The sequence below is a fragment of the Anser cygnoides genome, chromosome 1 (genome assembly GCF_040182565.1).
Source record: "Anser cygnoides isolate HZ-2024a breed goose chromosome 1, Taihu_goose_T2T_genome, whole genome shotgun sequence".
Taxonomy (NCBI): Eukaryota; Metazoa; Chordata; class Aves; order Anseriformes; family Anatidae; genus Anser; species Anser cygnoides.
The window spans coordinates 24,051,472-24,066,571 of record NC_089873.1 but is presented as its reverse complement, the minus strand read 5'-3'; the positions used below and the strand labels follow the sequence as shown (position 1 = coordinate 24,066,571).

The window sequence follows — 15,100 nt, the reverse complement described above, 5'->3', positions numbered from 1 at the left end:
AGTTATTCTCTTATTAACTAATTTCTTGTAGCATGTAAGTATTAAGGAAAGGTATGAATTGAGTGTGTTAAGTGTCTGGGTGAAGAGGAAAGCAAGAAAAGCCAAGCATCAGAACACACTTCCAGAAAGTGAAGTCTGCTGAAAAGTCTTTCAAAGCACTCGAAATTAGTCTTCATTTTTCCAAGACGCAGTTTTGCATTTTCCTCTGTTTGCACCAAGTGTAACATTAACAAAAGCAAATCAAACCCAAAGACATCCCATCTGTCTCCAGGGTGGCTACTGACGTAAAATGTCTTCTCTCATTTTCGTATTCAGGGACACACCATAACAATTTCCCAGAAAACAGCGTACCATGGATCTTTGGATCAAACGGCTGGCAGTCACAGCACTGCTTGCAGTGGCTGGTGCTCAGCTGCGGAAGCAGGCGCAGGCCCCCCTGCTCCTGCACAAGCCCTTCATCGTGGTGTGGAACGCGCCCACCGAGCAGTGCAGGCTGCGCTACAAGGTGGACCTGGATCTCAGCATTTTTGACATTACGTCCAACACCAACGAGACTCTGAGTGGATCAAATGTCACAATCTTCTACCACACTCATTTGGGATACTATCCATACTACTCAGACAACGGAGATCCTGTGAACGGAGGGGTGCCCCAAAATGAAAGTATTATCAAGCACCTTAATAAAGCAAAGTCTGACATTGACTATTGCATACCCATGAAGAAATTCCAGGGACTTGCAGTCATTGACTGGGAAAACTGGAGACCCCAGTGGGACAGGAACTGGGGCAGTAAAAGCATTTACAGAAATAAATCTCTTGAGATGGTAAGGCGACAGCATCCTCAGTGGTCAGAGGACAAAATTAGGAAAGTAGCTAAAGAGGAATTTGAAAATGCTGGCAAGAGTTTCATGAACAACACCATCCTTCTGGCTGAACACATGAGGCCAAACGGTTTGTGGGGTTACTATCTTTACCCAGACTGCTACAATTACGATTACAAAGAGCATCCGCAAACATACACAGGAAAATGCCCAGCCATTGAGTCTTCCCGCAATGATCTCCTGCTGTGGCTGTGGAAGGAAAGTACTGCTCTCTACCCTTCAATATACCTGGATTATGTACTGAAGTCAAGTCCAAACGCACTAAAATTTGTTCACTATCGGGTTAAGGAGGCAATACGTATTGCCTCAATTGCTAGAAAGGACTACGTTTTGCCGGTTTTTGTTTATTCCAGACCATTTTATGCCTATACTTTTCATGTTTTAACAGAGGTAAGCACACAGACTTTTTTAGAAATGTAGAGATTAGAAACAGCCTTTTAGAAAAGGTACTTTCTAAAAGTTTTCCTTATATATAAGCATTTATGTAAGTTTTTCATATTTAATGAAAATATACCGCTCCATAAGAAAGCACTGTAGTCACCGTACAAAACGTTCCACCGTTCAATAGTTAATCCTGCAGTGTTTTGGTATATTTCTGTAGGATAACATTGTGTATTTTTAATTAGGGCAATTTAGAAAGAAAGTGCAAAGAAATCATTCCCTTAAGGAAGTAACTCATCCTGTTATTTTGATTCTTCAGGACAGCTTGTGAAATGAACTTGACAAATTTTTGTGAAGTTTAAAACTTATTAGTATAATAGAAAGGTAAAATTTCATAAGAAAGGAACCTCAGGGCTTTTTTGTTCCATTATCCAAGTGGAAATTCATTCAGTACAGAAATAAACCAGTCAAGTAAAGTGGTCCGGCCTGAAGTTCCTAACTCCTGCATGATGGGCGCTGGCCATTTCGCTTTCCAGAGGTACAACAAGTTCAAATGCCTTCTTGATCCAACATTTAGTGCTAACACTGTGAAGTCTTTCTAAGAAAGAAACTGAGTTTTTGAGTCATGCAATGTTCCTTCAACCAGCGATAAAGTGCAATGAATATACAGCTACCACCACAAGAAGGGGCAAGGGGAAAAGCAGCAGTCAGACCAGCAGGCCACAAGCTGTGTGTGGCTGCAGCTGGGAGCTGGGCAGGGGTGGTGGAGCCTCAGCAGCCTGAGAAGCCTTTCAGGGTGCTCCTAGGAAGCAGACGGCACATTGAAGCAACTGTGAATTCAGCCTGCCCCATTTTTAGCAACAGGTGGCTCTTTGCAGCTATTTTCTGCGTGGTGTGGAAACTGCAGGTCCTAGGTGTCTTGGAAATCATGTACAAACAGGCAAAGCCAGATCCCACTGAAGACAAGAAGCCTCTGGGGTCAGTACAGGCAGGATTTCACCCAGAATGCCTTCACTGAAGAGCTTAAAACAGGCCATGAAATAAATGAATAATCTACAAATGTTGGCCGTAATAATAGATTTTATAAAATAAACCAGTCTCTTGATAGATATAAAAATACCACAAATGTTACTGAAAGCTATGAAAACTAACATGCTCGTACCAATTATGCACGAGTTCAAAATTTGTTCAAAATATAAAGTTACTGTTTTACCTTAAACTGCTTTCTGAATAGTACAGTGGTACTGTGGTGCTCCTCGTAAGTTATACTCTTTAACTCAGTTTCTGTTTTTTTCAATTGCATACAGACATTTTTTATTAGATGATTTAAAGATCACTTTATAAACCAGCAGCCAGGGAAGATCCATGCATAGACGTAGAAACATCTTTGGGTTGTGCTCCACTCCATGTTAAGATATTCTAAGTATTTTTTTTTCTAGATTCTAGACTGGACTGGAGTTTCTCATTTGACCCATGACATGCCCCAAAGTGAAGCTCACAAATCTAAAAACAAGGCATTAAACCCCCGAGTGCCAGCAACAGTGGGTGTGAGTGCAACAAGAAATGGAGCCAGTGTAGTATGATGAGAAATGGTGATAGCAGGCTAATGGGGACCTCAACTCTGACAGGGAAGGGGCCAGGAGAACCACTGCCTTGCCCCACTGGGCTGGACAAGAGTAGTGGCATTGTGGTCCAAAAGGAATAATAGGTGACACATTCAAGCTTTGCGTGTAATGCCTTCTGTACACAGTACGATAAATACAGTAAACATTACAGTGGGAGAAAACAGGAACAATGGTTGTGGGTCAGAGTCACTAGGGGAGAGGTACAGGTCTAGCAGACCTTCAGAAAGACACAAGGCACAGTTCCGAAGCTGATGCTGTAGCTGTGTCTGCTGTGCCTTTCACCTTGACTGTACTTGGAAATCAGGTGAGCTGTGCAGAAGGTATCTGAGAAACTCATCCTGCTTTTTTCCTTGGAAGCAATTTATAAATTGTGATTTGGGATCCCAATCATTATGAAAGGTTTCTGTATTTGCTAGAAATGCCTACAAGCAATTTGCCGTCTGCAGGGCATTTAGAAATCTCGTCTTGACAATTCACTACTAACGGTGTGGGAGAGAGGAGTTGCACAGTAGCATCTGTGCTTCCTGCCTGGAAGACTGGAGTCATGAATAAAGCAGAATTATAAATAAACCAACAAATGATGAAAAAATGGATAGCAATTTCTCTCATTCACCTACAGATAGTCCTGATGATAGTCTCTGATGCCAAGGTGTGCATGTGTACAGAGGCCATTGCCATGCTAGGTTTGCAATACCATTCCTGAATACAGAAAAAGCATGTCTGAAACTGACACCATTCAAAATTTAAAAGAAAGATTACTTCTTTGTCTTTTCTCAACGTGTAACAAGGACTGACATCCAGCTTCCTCTCAGGCTCCCGAAGTGAAACAGCTCACCTCCTACTTTTTTAGTGGGCAACGTGGTGACTTGGCTGACCAAAATATGAAGAAGCATTGATAGGATCTGGAGTTTCCTCCTCTATGCCAAATCAGCTCTCTGCTAAGGGACAGTCCAGCATAATCCTAAGGATCTTTGGTTGTTGCACACTGCCTTTAGTAGCTGGAACAAGAACAAGCATCAGAACTATGATCAGAAGGAAAGGGGCTTTGTTGACTTGTTTATCACTTGGAGAAATACCTGAGTGAAGCTGACCTGTAAAGTTGTGTCTTCAGGACAGCCCTCTATCACGGATGGATGAGGATCTGATACAAAGAGTGAAACAAGATTCCCCACCTAGACACATGCCATGATGGTCATATTTAAAATGATGACAAAAAATTTTTAAACTTGCATGTTTTATTCCTCATGAGAAAGAAGATTAGAAAGATTAGAAACAGAGGCCAGAAAACCTTCTTACCGGTTCATTTGTCTCATTACACTCACATGGAAAAGCGATGCCAGTGAGCCCCACTAATGTCAGGCTGTATTGTGCTAGGAACAACATCAGCTTCAGTCCTGAAAGTGGAATGGCTGCAGGATGGACACGTGTCTGCCTCTCTTGGAGCTGGTGTGCCTTGCTCAGAGCTTCAGGGAGGCACCTCTCTATCTGTGTCTCTAATTTGCCCCTCTCAGCAGTTACGAGAGTCATTTATGACTCCCCTTCCCCCCCCCCAAATATCCAAATGGGGGATGATGGGGGATGAGAGCTTTATTTTCTAACCAGGTTTGTGGCAGGGGAGAGTGGTGGTGGTGCCGTCTCAGTGCAGCTGGCTGGTGGTCAGAGCACGAAGCTGTCATCTCTCTGTTCAGGTCTCTTCTCAGCCTGCTCAGACTGAATCCAGGACCTTCTCAGTGTCTGTCAGAGACCAGGAAAGAGTTAGGGAATGTCTAGACCAAAAAGAACAAGTGTTTAAGAAAGAAAGGAAATGGTGACTCCACCACCTCCCTGGGCAGCCCGTTCCAATGCTTAATAACCCTTTCGGTAAAGAAGTACTTCCTAACATCCAACCTAAAACTCCCCTGTCGCAACTTTAGCCCATTCCCCCTCGTCCTGTCACTAGGCACGTGGGAGAATAGACCAACCCCCACCTCTCTACAGCCTCCTTTCAGGTAACTGTAGAGAGCGATGAGGTCGCCCCTGAGCCTCCTCTTCTCCAGGCTGAACAAGCCCAGCTCCCTCAGCCGCTCCTCGTAAGACTTGTTCTCCAGACCCCTCACCAGCTTGGTCGCCCTTCTCTGGACTCGCTCGAGCACGTCCATGTCCTTTCTGTAGCGAGGGGCCCAAAACTGAACACAGTACTCGAGGTGCGGCCTCACCAGAGCCGAGTACAGGGGCACAATCACTTCCCTCGACCTGCTGGCCACACTGCTTCTTATACAGGCCAGGATGCCGTTGGCCTTCTTGGCCACCTGAGCACACTGCTGGCTCATATTCAGCCGACTATCCACCAATACTCCCAGGTCCTTCTCGGCCAGGCAGCTTTCCAGCCACTCATCTCCCAGCCTGTAGCTCTGCTTGGGGTTGTTGCAGCCCAGGTGCAGGACCCGGCACTTGGCCTTGTTGAACTTCATGCAGTTGACCTCAGCCCATCGCTCCAGCCTATCCAGATCCTCCTGCAGAGCCTTCCTGCCCTCGAGCAGATCGACACACGCACTTAGCTTGGTGTCATCTGCAAACTTACTGAGGGTGCACTGGACGCCCTCATCCAGATCATCGATAAAGATATTAAAGAGGACCGGCCCCAGTACCGAGCCCTGGGGGACTCCACTAGTGACCGGCCTCCAACCAGATTTGACTCCATTCACCACAACTCTCTGGGCCCGGCCATCCAGCCAGTTTCTAACCCAGCGAAGATGATACTATCTAGTGCTCATAGATTATTCAAAGAAGAGCCCTTCTGTGCTAAAGGTTTTTGAGGTACTTAACATGAATCAGTCATTCAGTGAAAGACATAGCTATGCCTAGAAATGACAGTCAGAAACCTTCCTTCCTTCCTTGTGGGCAAGCTGTGTAATTATTAAGCTGAGCTAATCATAAGCTGTAGTCAGATTCATGCTTGTTTCTCTTGCTCTCCTTTGAACCTTCATTTAATTGGTGCAAAGTGAAATGGCATCAGAAAGAGAAATGCTCCCCTCTAAGTGTTGTCTGTAACCTCACAGTGAAGATAACCCTCATGTACCTGGAGATAATGTACCTTTTAAGCATGAACAAGACAGAAAAAATCGTGTTATGCCTTTCTAATTCTCTTTCCTCCTGTGGAGGACTTCTACCACTTGGCCTTCTAAGGAATACCAGAAGAGGGAGGAAGCATAAGGAAGAAGGAGATTGTTTGAATGAAATCCCTACTGATTTGTACAGCATCTAATACCTGTGCAGGTGTTGTTAGTGTCCTTCAAGCATCCCTAGGGGAATGTGCCTTCCAATCAAATGTCACATTTTGGCCTTAGTCTGAGAAAAGTGCTTAGTTTCTCAGCATTGGCAAGGTGGTGATTCTAGGTGTGCACAAAGGTGGAAGCTTAGGTGCTTTGGGAACTTCATTTGTGAAATTACCTGTGCCAATAGACTTCACACATCCAAAGGGGAACTTCAAGGGTCATGCTCTTGAATTTTGCTATTTTATATCCATATGAATCATACACAAAATGCTGAAACACTTTTGTGTTTAAAAACCTAAACTATTTTGACAATTAACAAAAGAAAGCTGTGGAATATGAGAGAATCAAATCTGGATTTACTGACTTGTAATCAAGCACCTAAATCCCAAAGCATATTACTTACAAAATCTCTGTTTTGGGTTTTGCTCAGATCTTAGTCCATCCAGCAATGCTAACTGTCTATTGATTATTTATTTTGGATGAACGAAAATGTTTCATTGATTTGTTAATGCGTTAGTGCTAAATTACTGAACCATTGTTTGCCTAACATCCAGCCTTTGTATCTGGGTAGTCTTTATAAAATGTTTTGTAGATAATAAAAGCTTAGGAGCCCTCATTATCAAGAGGTCAGGCTATATTTCACATTCTTTTCACATTTGATATCTTGACTTTTAATTCACTTTTTTTTTTTTTTAACAGATAAATTAATTCCTGTAGGAAGAAAACCACTAGAAAATAACACCTGCAGCACACACTACTCTAATTTTATAAAAGTATCACCAGACTATATACTTTTAAGAGTACTGCCTTTCTCTAAAAGACTGTTTGCGTGATCAGCAACAACATGATCTTCAGGCAAGACCGACTATACGCTATATCACTCTGAGCCCTGCAGTAGGCAAGCTCTGCTCTTTCAAATTTTGCAGATTTTCCTGCACTGTTTTGTCTGACCTCCAGCTAAGGCTCAAAACTACTGCTCACTACAACTCCCTGTCATAGTCTTGAACTCTTCAGCAGAATCTCCTTTTTCCAGTGTATTTGTTTATGCCTCCTTGTATATCTCTTGGGCCATCCATGTTTCAGGAATGGGAACTCCTTGCTATTCTCTGGTAGATCAACAGGCCCACTTAAAGAGTGAAATAAATTATTTAGTAGCAATTTGCAACAATAACACAGGTCTTACACTCCATGAGTTTGTATTTCTAAGGTCCATGACCATACTGTGATAATTTGGCTGTTTTCTTGTACTGTTTTCTCTTAAGAAGAGATTAAAAGACTGTATTGAAGACCATCAGTAACTTTTTAAAGGAATTTGCTCCTTTTTTTTTTTTTTTTACAGAAACAAGAAAGATTGTAGAATCTGTCCTTGCAAACACTGATGATCAGGAATTACTCAGTAATCAATTACTGTAGGTAGAAATGATTTTAAATGTAATTGGTCATGCCTTGAGATACGGGGATGGAAGAAGAACTTTCCTCCCTACTTTGTAAGATTTAATCGCATTTCTCTTGACACAGTATTCACAGTTTCAGGGAATGGTTTCAAGATCCATGGATGGTTCATTGCTATATCGTTGGAAAGGCACCAGTGACTCCTGTGCTACACACAGTCTATGTTATGGTGGAGCTGCATTACTGCTAGTTGTGATGATTTGACTGCATATTGGTACAGGTCTAAAAGTGGACATAGTTAAGTCATTAAATGTGTGCTTTCTTCCCATTTGGGATAAAGAAGCACAGGGAGCTGCTTGTGTTTCAACAGTGTGTTTCCTGGAATAGCAGTATTCATGCTGGTCTGAAGAGCAGCACTGTAACTGGTGTGGCTAATGCAGCACAAGTTAGGCACCTGCTTAAAGCCTATCAGTTGCAACGAAGCACTGCAGGAACAGTCCAATGACATGATCATACTCAACATCACTTGCCAAAATGGTGTCTGCATATGGTAATCATTCAAAGACTGGTAGATAAAACCTACCATTCAACTCATACGCCACCAGTTTGGTTGGAGGACCCTTTGTGAATACATTCTAAAGACTTTTTTATTTACTAGTCCCACTCATGAATAAAACCCCGTCCAAACAGTGGTTTTATTGGGAAGAATATACTACAGGATCATTGTCTCCTCTGGGGGAAAAAAATGATGCCCGTATCCTAATGCTTTTTAAAATTATTATTATTTTTAGTTTTAGGTTTGTGTCTTTGTTTTCTGACTTTTTTGGCCTTCTTTTGCAGACTGATCTGGTCAACACCATTGGTGAAAGTGCAGCTTTGGGAGCAGCTGGAGTTGTTCTCTGGGGCAGTATGCAATACGCCAGCTCAAAGGTAGGTCCTATTGGTTTATTAGCACTTAGGAATCACTTCAATACCTTTTCTCTGCCACCATACCCTTCATAGTACCTATCTATCATTATCATAGTCACCGGCCTACTGTTGAGGCTGAAGGCTCGGGATTACTTTAAGGTTTTATTAGTTCTGTGCTTTAGTTAGGCTGAGAGGTCCCATTGCTTCAGAGCACATTGATCCAAGCAGGCCATTTGTGCCAGCATGCGATAATGAGTCTAGATTAGAAAATAGACATGTTTTGAAGCAATAGCATACAAATGTAAACACAGCTTGTTTACAGCATTCTTCTTCATAGCTATGGCAGTTTGTACAGACCCAGGGAAGGAATGGGGTCTAGAGGGGGAGTTTTCTCTGGTCACAAGTGGAATTTGTGTTGAAATGGCAGATAGAAAAGAAAGCTGCTAGAAAAGAAATGGCTTACTTAGCCCTCCCAGGTTCCTCGGGCATTCACAAATCCTTCCTGAAGTGATGGAGGGAGCAGGAAGCTGCACTGGGGTTTTGTAGGGGGCATGGCAGGCTAGATCCCCCTCCTCTTCCATCCTGAACCCAGGCTGGGCTTTGGTTCCATTCCCTCTCTGCTTTTCATGCAATTTGCTGTCCTCCTCCTGAAGTCTCTGGGAAAGCACCACTGACTTTAGCAGAGGTGTAGGGAAACCATCTAGAGCTTCCTAGCTGCAACTTCTGTGCTGATTTCTGAGTATGATGTAGCTCCCAGTAAGCTGAAGGAGTTGGAGAAAACAGGACCAAAGCAGTGACTCAATATGTGCTTTAAAACCTATTAATCACACACTTTGCTCCTTGTCAGCAGTTACCAGATATCTCCACTTAAAGAACAAGTTATTCTCAGATCAGAGAGATCAGAGTCATATCGATACATCTCCAGTCAAACACAGTATGTTGCTACCAAGCACCCAAACGGCGAAAATAGTAAACGTCAATATTTTGCTAATCTTACCGATGGAAGTAATCTCACTTAAAACAATCAATTACTCCAGTATGTAAGTCCGACATATTTATCTCAAGAAGTTACTGCAGCCAAGAACAGCTTTGTACTAGTATCTTCTTAATTATATGAAATTTGGACACAATGCTAGCTACTGATTAATGTGTCATGGTCTTTTACTTCCTATAGGAGAGCTGTTCAACTGTGAAACGATATATTGACGGACCCTTGGGACATTATGTCATTAATGTGACCTCAGCAGCCAAACTCTGTAGTAAAGTCCTGTGCAAGAAGAACGGAAGATGCATCCGCAAAAACAGCGACTCTTCTGCTTACCTCCATTTGCCACCCACTAACTTTAAAATTCGAGTCCGTCACTCAGGGAGAGGGCCAAGATTGCAGGTGACTGGTAAACCGAGCCTGGAGAATATAGAAGCCATGAGGCAGAGGTTCATGTGCCAGTGTTACCAAGGATGGACGGGAATATTTTGTGAGTTGCCTGACCAAAGGCTAAAGGAGCACTGGGCTCACATTGTGTTGAGTAGATCGAGAAAACAAAAGCTTTATGTCTTTCTCTTAGGAGCCATGCAGCTTCTTCTGCTTTATACTGCATACTAAACTCTTCTGAGGCAGTGCAAGGAAATAAGAAACGGTGCCACTAGGAATTCCATTTTTTAGCAAGTTTTTTTTACAAAGGGGAGAGACATTGTTGATTAAATACATTTACGCTGTTTTGTTCATGTCCCAGGCCTTCTGCAATATCTCCAGACATTAAACATTTTTCAGGCAGCTCCTTTTTGACCAACTCCTTTACTCATGTTTTAAGCAGATAAAGCTTTTGCTGCTACAGTGGAAAATTTATCTGAGTAAAAGGGTTGATTAAGCCTGTATAAAGATTCATCCACGTAGAAGCTGAAAAAGGGACCCAGAGTCTCTTTATTCCAGGGCTGGATGATTTAACATATGTTGATGAGGAAAAATATTAATGTAGACCAGGGATCCCAAACCATTCACTGCGGATCTTGTTGAAGTCAAATGGCATTTTGCATGAGCAGCAGCACGGTCCCTGGATCCACGGCCACCACAACTCACTGATCCCAATGCTTCTGCATGGAGCATGTAAAGAGCACAGATGGTTATGTAGCAGTGCGTACTTTTAAAAAATGTGTATTTCAGTACTTCGAGGCCTAATTTGTGTCTTGTTACTTCTAGTGTTATCAGTATTTCCAGTGGTAGTTTTGTGCCATCAGTTTCAAAGGTAGTTTGGCTGAAAATCTTTGCAATTACCAGTAACTGGGTCAAATGTTCATTTTGCCACAAGCGCCAGTCAACCAGCGGAATGTATACGTGTTTAGGTTAGGGGCTCCTGAGCCTGGAGATTTGTGCTGGCACTTTGCAGCATTCCTGTGAAGGAAGACAAAGGGAGAATGCTTCTCCTTTCCTCTGAGCCCTTGGGAAGCAGGCAGTCTTGTACTTCCTCTGCCTCACTGCTTGGTGTCACTGGTCCCTTTGGGGTTGCTTTCTGCTCTGCTAGCAACATGGGTCTGGTAGCTCTGCTCTTGTACAGCTGTTGTTCAGTCACCCAGCAAAGCTGGTCAGTGGCTGGAAAACAGAAGCAGGCTGACTGATCCCACTGTTAGCATGTGTCTCCCTTATGCAGGAGAGGGAGAAATTGAAGGACTTTACTGACAACATTTTGGCTTGCAACCTTCATTCAGATTTAGACGGGGACCCCTTTGGAGGCTCTGTAGCTTAAAGAGTCCCTCATTATTGGATAATATAGCATATATAAAATGCCATCCTGTCACAGTCAGGTTGTAGCGTGTTAATTTGTTATTAGGTATTCATTGGTCCATGCTCATGTGTGAACAAGTATATTTCACCAAAAACATATCTACCTTCTACACAGCCTTTCCGTGTAACAAACAATGAATGCCTTCATTGAATTGATGTCAAAACCAAGAAATTCCCTACATTTCTCTGTGACTTAGGCAAGATACTGAAATTTGTTTTGAGGCTGTCATATGGTGGGTTCAACTGAGTGCTGTTCCAGAGCATGGTATGCATTAATAAAGGAGAAATACATATGTAGGTCCAAGACTTTTTTTTTTTTTTTTTTTAACCATGAATAGTGACTGTATTGATTAGTTATGGCCAGATGTCACTGTTTCCTACACAGTATCCCACTCTGCAGCAATTTCCTTAAAGTCAGCAGGGCTATGTGAAGAGGATACTTCACATATACTGAGGGGAGGCCTCATGGCGGCCTGCAGCTCCCTCACGAGGGGAGCGGAGGGGCAGGCGCTGAGCTCTGCTCTCTGGGGACAGCGACAGGACCCGAGGGAACGGCATGGAGCTGGGACAGGGGAGGGTCAGGCTGGGGGTTAGGGAAAGGTTCTGCACCCAGAGGGTGGTCGGGCACTGGGACAGGCTCCCCAGGGCAGTGGTCACAGCACCAGCCCTGCTGGAGTTCAAGAAGCATTTGGACTGTGCTCTCAGACACACGGTCTGATTTTGAGGTGACCCTGTGTGGAGCCAGGAGTTGGACTCAATGATCCTTGGGTGTTCATTTCAACTCAAGATATTGTATGGTTCTGTGATGTCTCTATGGATTACAATTTGCCATGCTGTTTCACATTCTTTGTAATCTCCTGTTATCTCTAAACATTTCTTCATAGTAACCCCTCAAAAAATAAAATAAATTCAAAAAACATAACAATAAAAAACCCTTTATTTGGTTTGGCAAGACCAGTTTCACAGCTGGTGTGAACTATGATGGTCTGACTCACTCCAGCCCCATAACAGATGCTCAGACTCACCCAGCTCATAACAGACCTGCAGTGGATATTTTAAGGCCACAATGATCCCCTTAAATCCAGACACTGAAATGGGACTGACTTCAGTTAAATAGAGACTTATTGTTAGCTATAGTGTTTGAGTAATGACTCTGTAATGACTTGTGCTGAGAAACTACAGGAGAGATTTGCCACTGATCTTTTACTTTGCAGCATGCCACAGCAATAGATGACAGAAAAATGAAGGTAAAAAACTTCCCCGTTTTGCTGTGAGAGAAGAGGATTAGAATTAAAGTTTAAGAAAACTGAAAGTTGTTAACTGTGGCTTCAGACTGAAACTAGGGTGTTTATACAAACAGTAAAAACGCTGTGGGTGAATTGGAAATAATCCCAGGTCAGTCTGAGATGTATATACGCTATCAGAGTTGACTGACTTACCGAGTCCATAGGGTTCTGTCAGTTTATGTCAGTTGTAAATTTGCCCAATGGCTCTTCCTCAGTCTAGGTTATCATTTCACATGGAGGAGTGTATGAGGTCTGTGGTAGTAGATACAAAGGATCCCAGATACAAAGATCTCTCATCACCACGTTGCCTTCAGCAGAGTTCCCTGGGTAAAACCAAAACCAGAATTTGGCCTGGGCTCCATGGTATTTTTTGATGGAACCATGCATTTATGTGAATGTAATTATATAGACTTTTTGTATTTCAGCTAGTTAAAGCCCCCCCTCCCCCCCCTTTTTTTTTTTTTTTTTAGAACAAAATATTTACCATTCGGCAGTGTCCTTGGAAGCTCTGTACGATGGCAGCTGTCAGTGGTAGGGTAGGAGACAGCTGAGCTGTGCTGCTGACTGGGACGGGCAGAGGCTGTGCGACTGCAAGGGCTCCCACAGCTTGCATGCTCCTATGTGTGACCACCAGCTACACACGCAGTACCAAAACTGGGATGCATTTCATCCCTTTAGCCCTGGTGAATATGCTGTAGGTCACGTATAAAAACAGCATGGTCCTGACTGTGCCCTGTACTGGGGCAGGTGCAGGATGGGCTTGTGCAAGGTTGGCTGGAGCCTGATGCCTGGCAGGACCACAGAGGATGCACCACCCTGCAGGGCCTGTTGGCTGGCTGCCACGAAAGCAAGGGGGTCCATAGACCCCTCTGCTCCCATCCCTTCTTTCATGTGTACTTTGTGCTCATCAGAGGCCTCAGCACCCATCCAGTGAAGTGTTAACTGATATGCTGTTTTTCTACTTTTCCCTTTTATGTGAAGAAATGTGAAATATGGTAATAACCTTGGTAATGAGATTTTTTTTATCCTCTATTACCATTAAATTAATAATAGTCTTCAAAATAAGGGGTGGACTAATTGACAATATGGGTCAGAACACTGAAATCAAATTCAAATGAACATTCTTGCAAACCCCAGCTACCTGGAGGGTAGGGGAGCTGTATCTTTTTTTTTTTTTTAATTTCATTGATGCTTCCACACAGTATTATGTAGTTACAATCTTACCAATTTATTTCTTAATAAGGCTCTTTTCTCTTTGATGGTACTTGTGATCTAATCAAACTCCAGATGCTACTGTAGTACAAATAATGAATTGCAAGTAGAGAAAGACTTTCAAACGCATTTTTGATCACACCTATTTGCAATTGTTGTGGTAGGTCTTGCCTGATCATTCTGGTACCTATAATTTTACAAAGATTTATTTTCTGGCCCAGTTGTATAGTCCAGTCTTTGGAAATACACAATCTGATGTCTCTCTGTGATAGAATTATTTGGAGGAAGGAGAGTTTGAAGCAGGAGAGAATTGTGCTCTAAGCCACATGATGATGTCCTTAAAACCAGCTCATAAAGAATAATTGATCCTGGGAGGTGGGATTTGATTCCCTGAGATCATAGGAACAATCATTTTCTGCATATGATCTGGAGCACCTCTGCTTCAAGATGCTGTGTACTCAGACCCCATAAGTTTCTGTAACTCTTCCAAAATGCTGACCTGTAGAGTTCTCTAATCTTCTGCCTCTTGTAAGAGAATAAACAATACCAACAGAAGCACAACTGTCAGATCTCCAGCTTTTCTTAAATTTGCCAATTTAATATTGCAAAATTTTGAAAGCTGGGGAAATGTGTTCCTTTTTATCTCTCACTACTGTGTAAATGTACATGCAAAGCAATGGAAACATTTGTTTTCAAAGTCATCTCATTAATACTAGGTCACTGTTTGTTCTGGTGATAAAGACACCTGCTTTGTGCACCCAGAAATCTTAGTAATCAGCAAAAATAAATAAAAAATGAATAGGTAGACAAATTATTTTTCAGAAGGGCAGTGATCTCCTACACTCAATTCATCCTGTGCTTGCATTGAAGTTGAATGAATGCCGTTGTGCATACATCTGTTCCATGCTGGGCTTTCTATTTCTGTATGCTGTCTCTTTTCCATGTCTGGAAATGTAGCTAGCACCAACCTTTGAATTACAAAGCTTGAATGATCAGTAGCAAAGCCATGTGACAAGCAAGAAATAGGTAGCGTTACTTCAGCAGGGTATATTGTACTCTGTAAAATGCAGTTGCATGTTCTGAGCAACTAATGGAAAGTGAATTAAAACCACACATCATGCGTAATAAGAAGACGTATGAAAGATTTTTGCCAAAGAAACTTTGATACACTTAAGACACTGTGGCAGGCACAACTGCTTTTGTGTTTACGTTTCGGGAAAAGTAATTTCCTGTCAATCTGTGCCGGGCTCAGAGAGTGGGAGTATTTGCAAACACAGGTTACTCTAAAAATAAGTTGGAAACGATATAGTTTTGTACACTTCGAAGAACAATACAGGCTGGGAACAGTACAGCTTCTCAAAGACGAAAATGCAGTCCTTCAA

The 15,100-nt window shown here is 42.6% G+C and overlaps 1 protein-coding gene across 1 annotated transcript; it reads left to right on the top strand.

Annotated features, from left to right (window-relative positions):
• The first annotated feature begins 352 nt into the window (after nucleotides 1-352).
• On the top strand, nucleotides 353-10,389 carry LOC106047623 (hyaluronidase-1-like). The gene is made up of 3 exons (XM_013199201.3): nucleotides 353-1,270; nucleotides 8,373-8,462; nucleotides 9,616-10,389. Exons 1-3 carry the CDS (start codon nucleotides 353-355, stop codon nucleotides 10,042-10,044), a joined length of 1,437 nt encoding a protein of 478 aa, XP_013054655.2. The 3' UTR covers nucleotides 10,045-10,389.
• The last annotated feature ends 4,711 nt before the right edge of the window (nucleotides 10,390-15,100 follow it).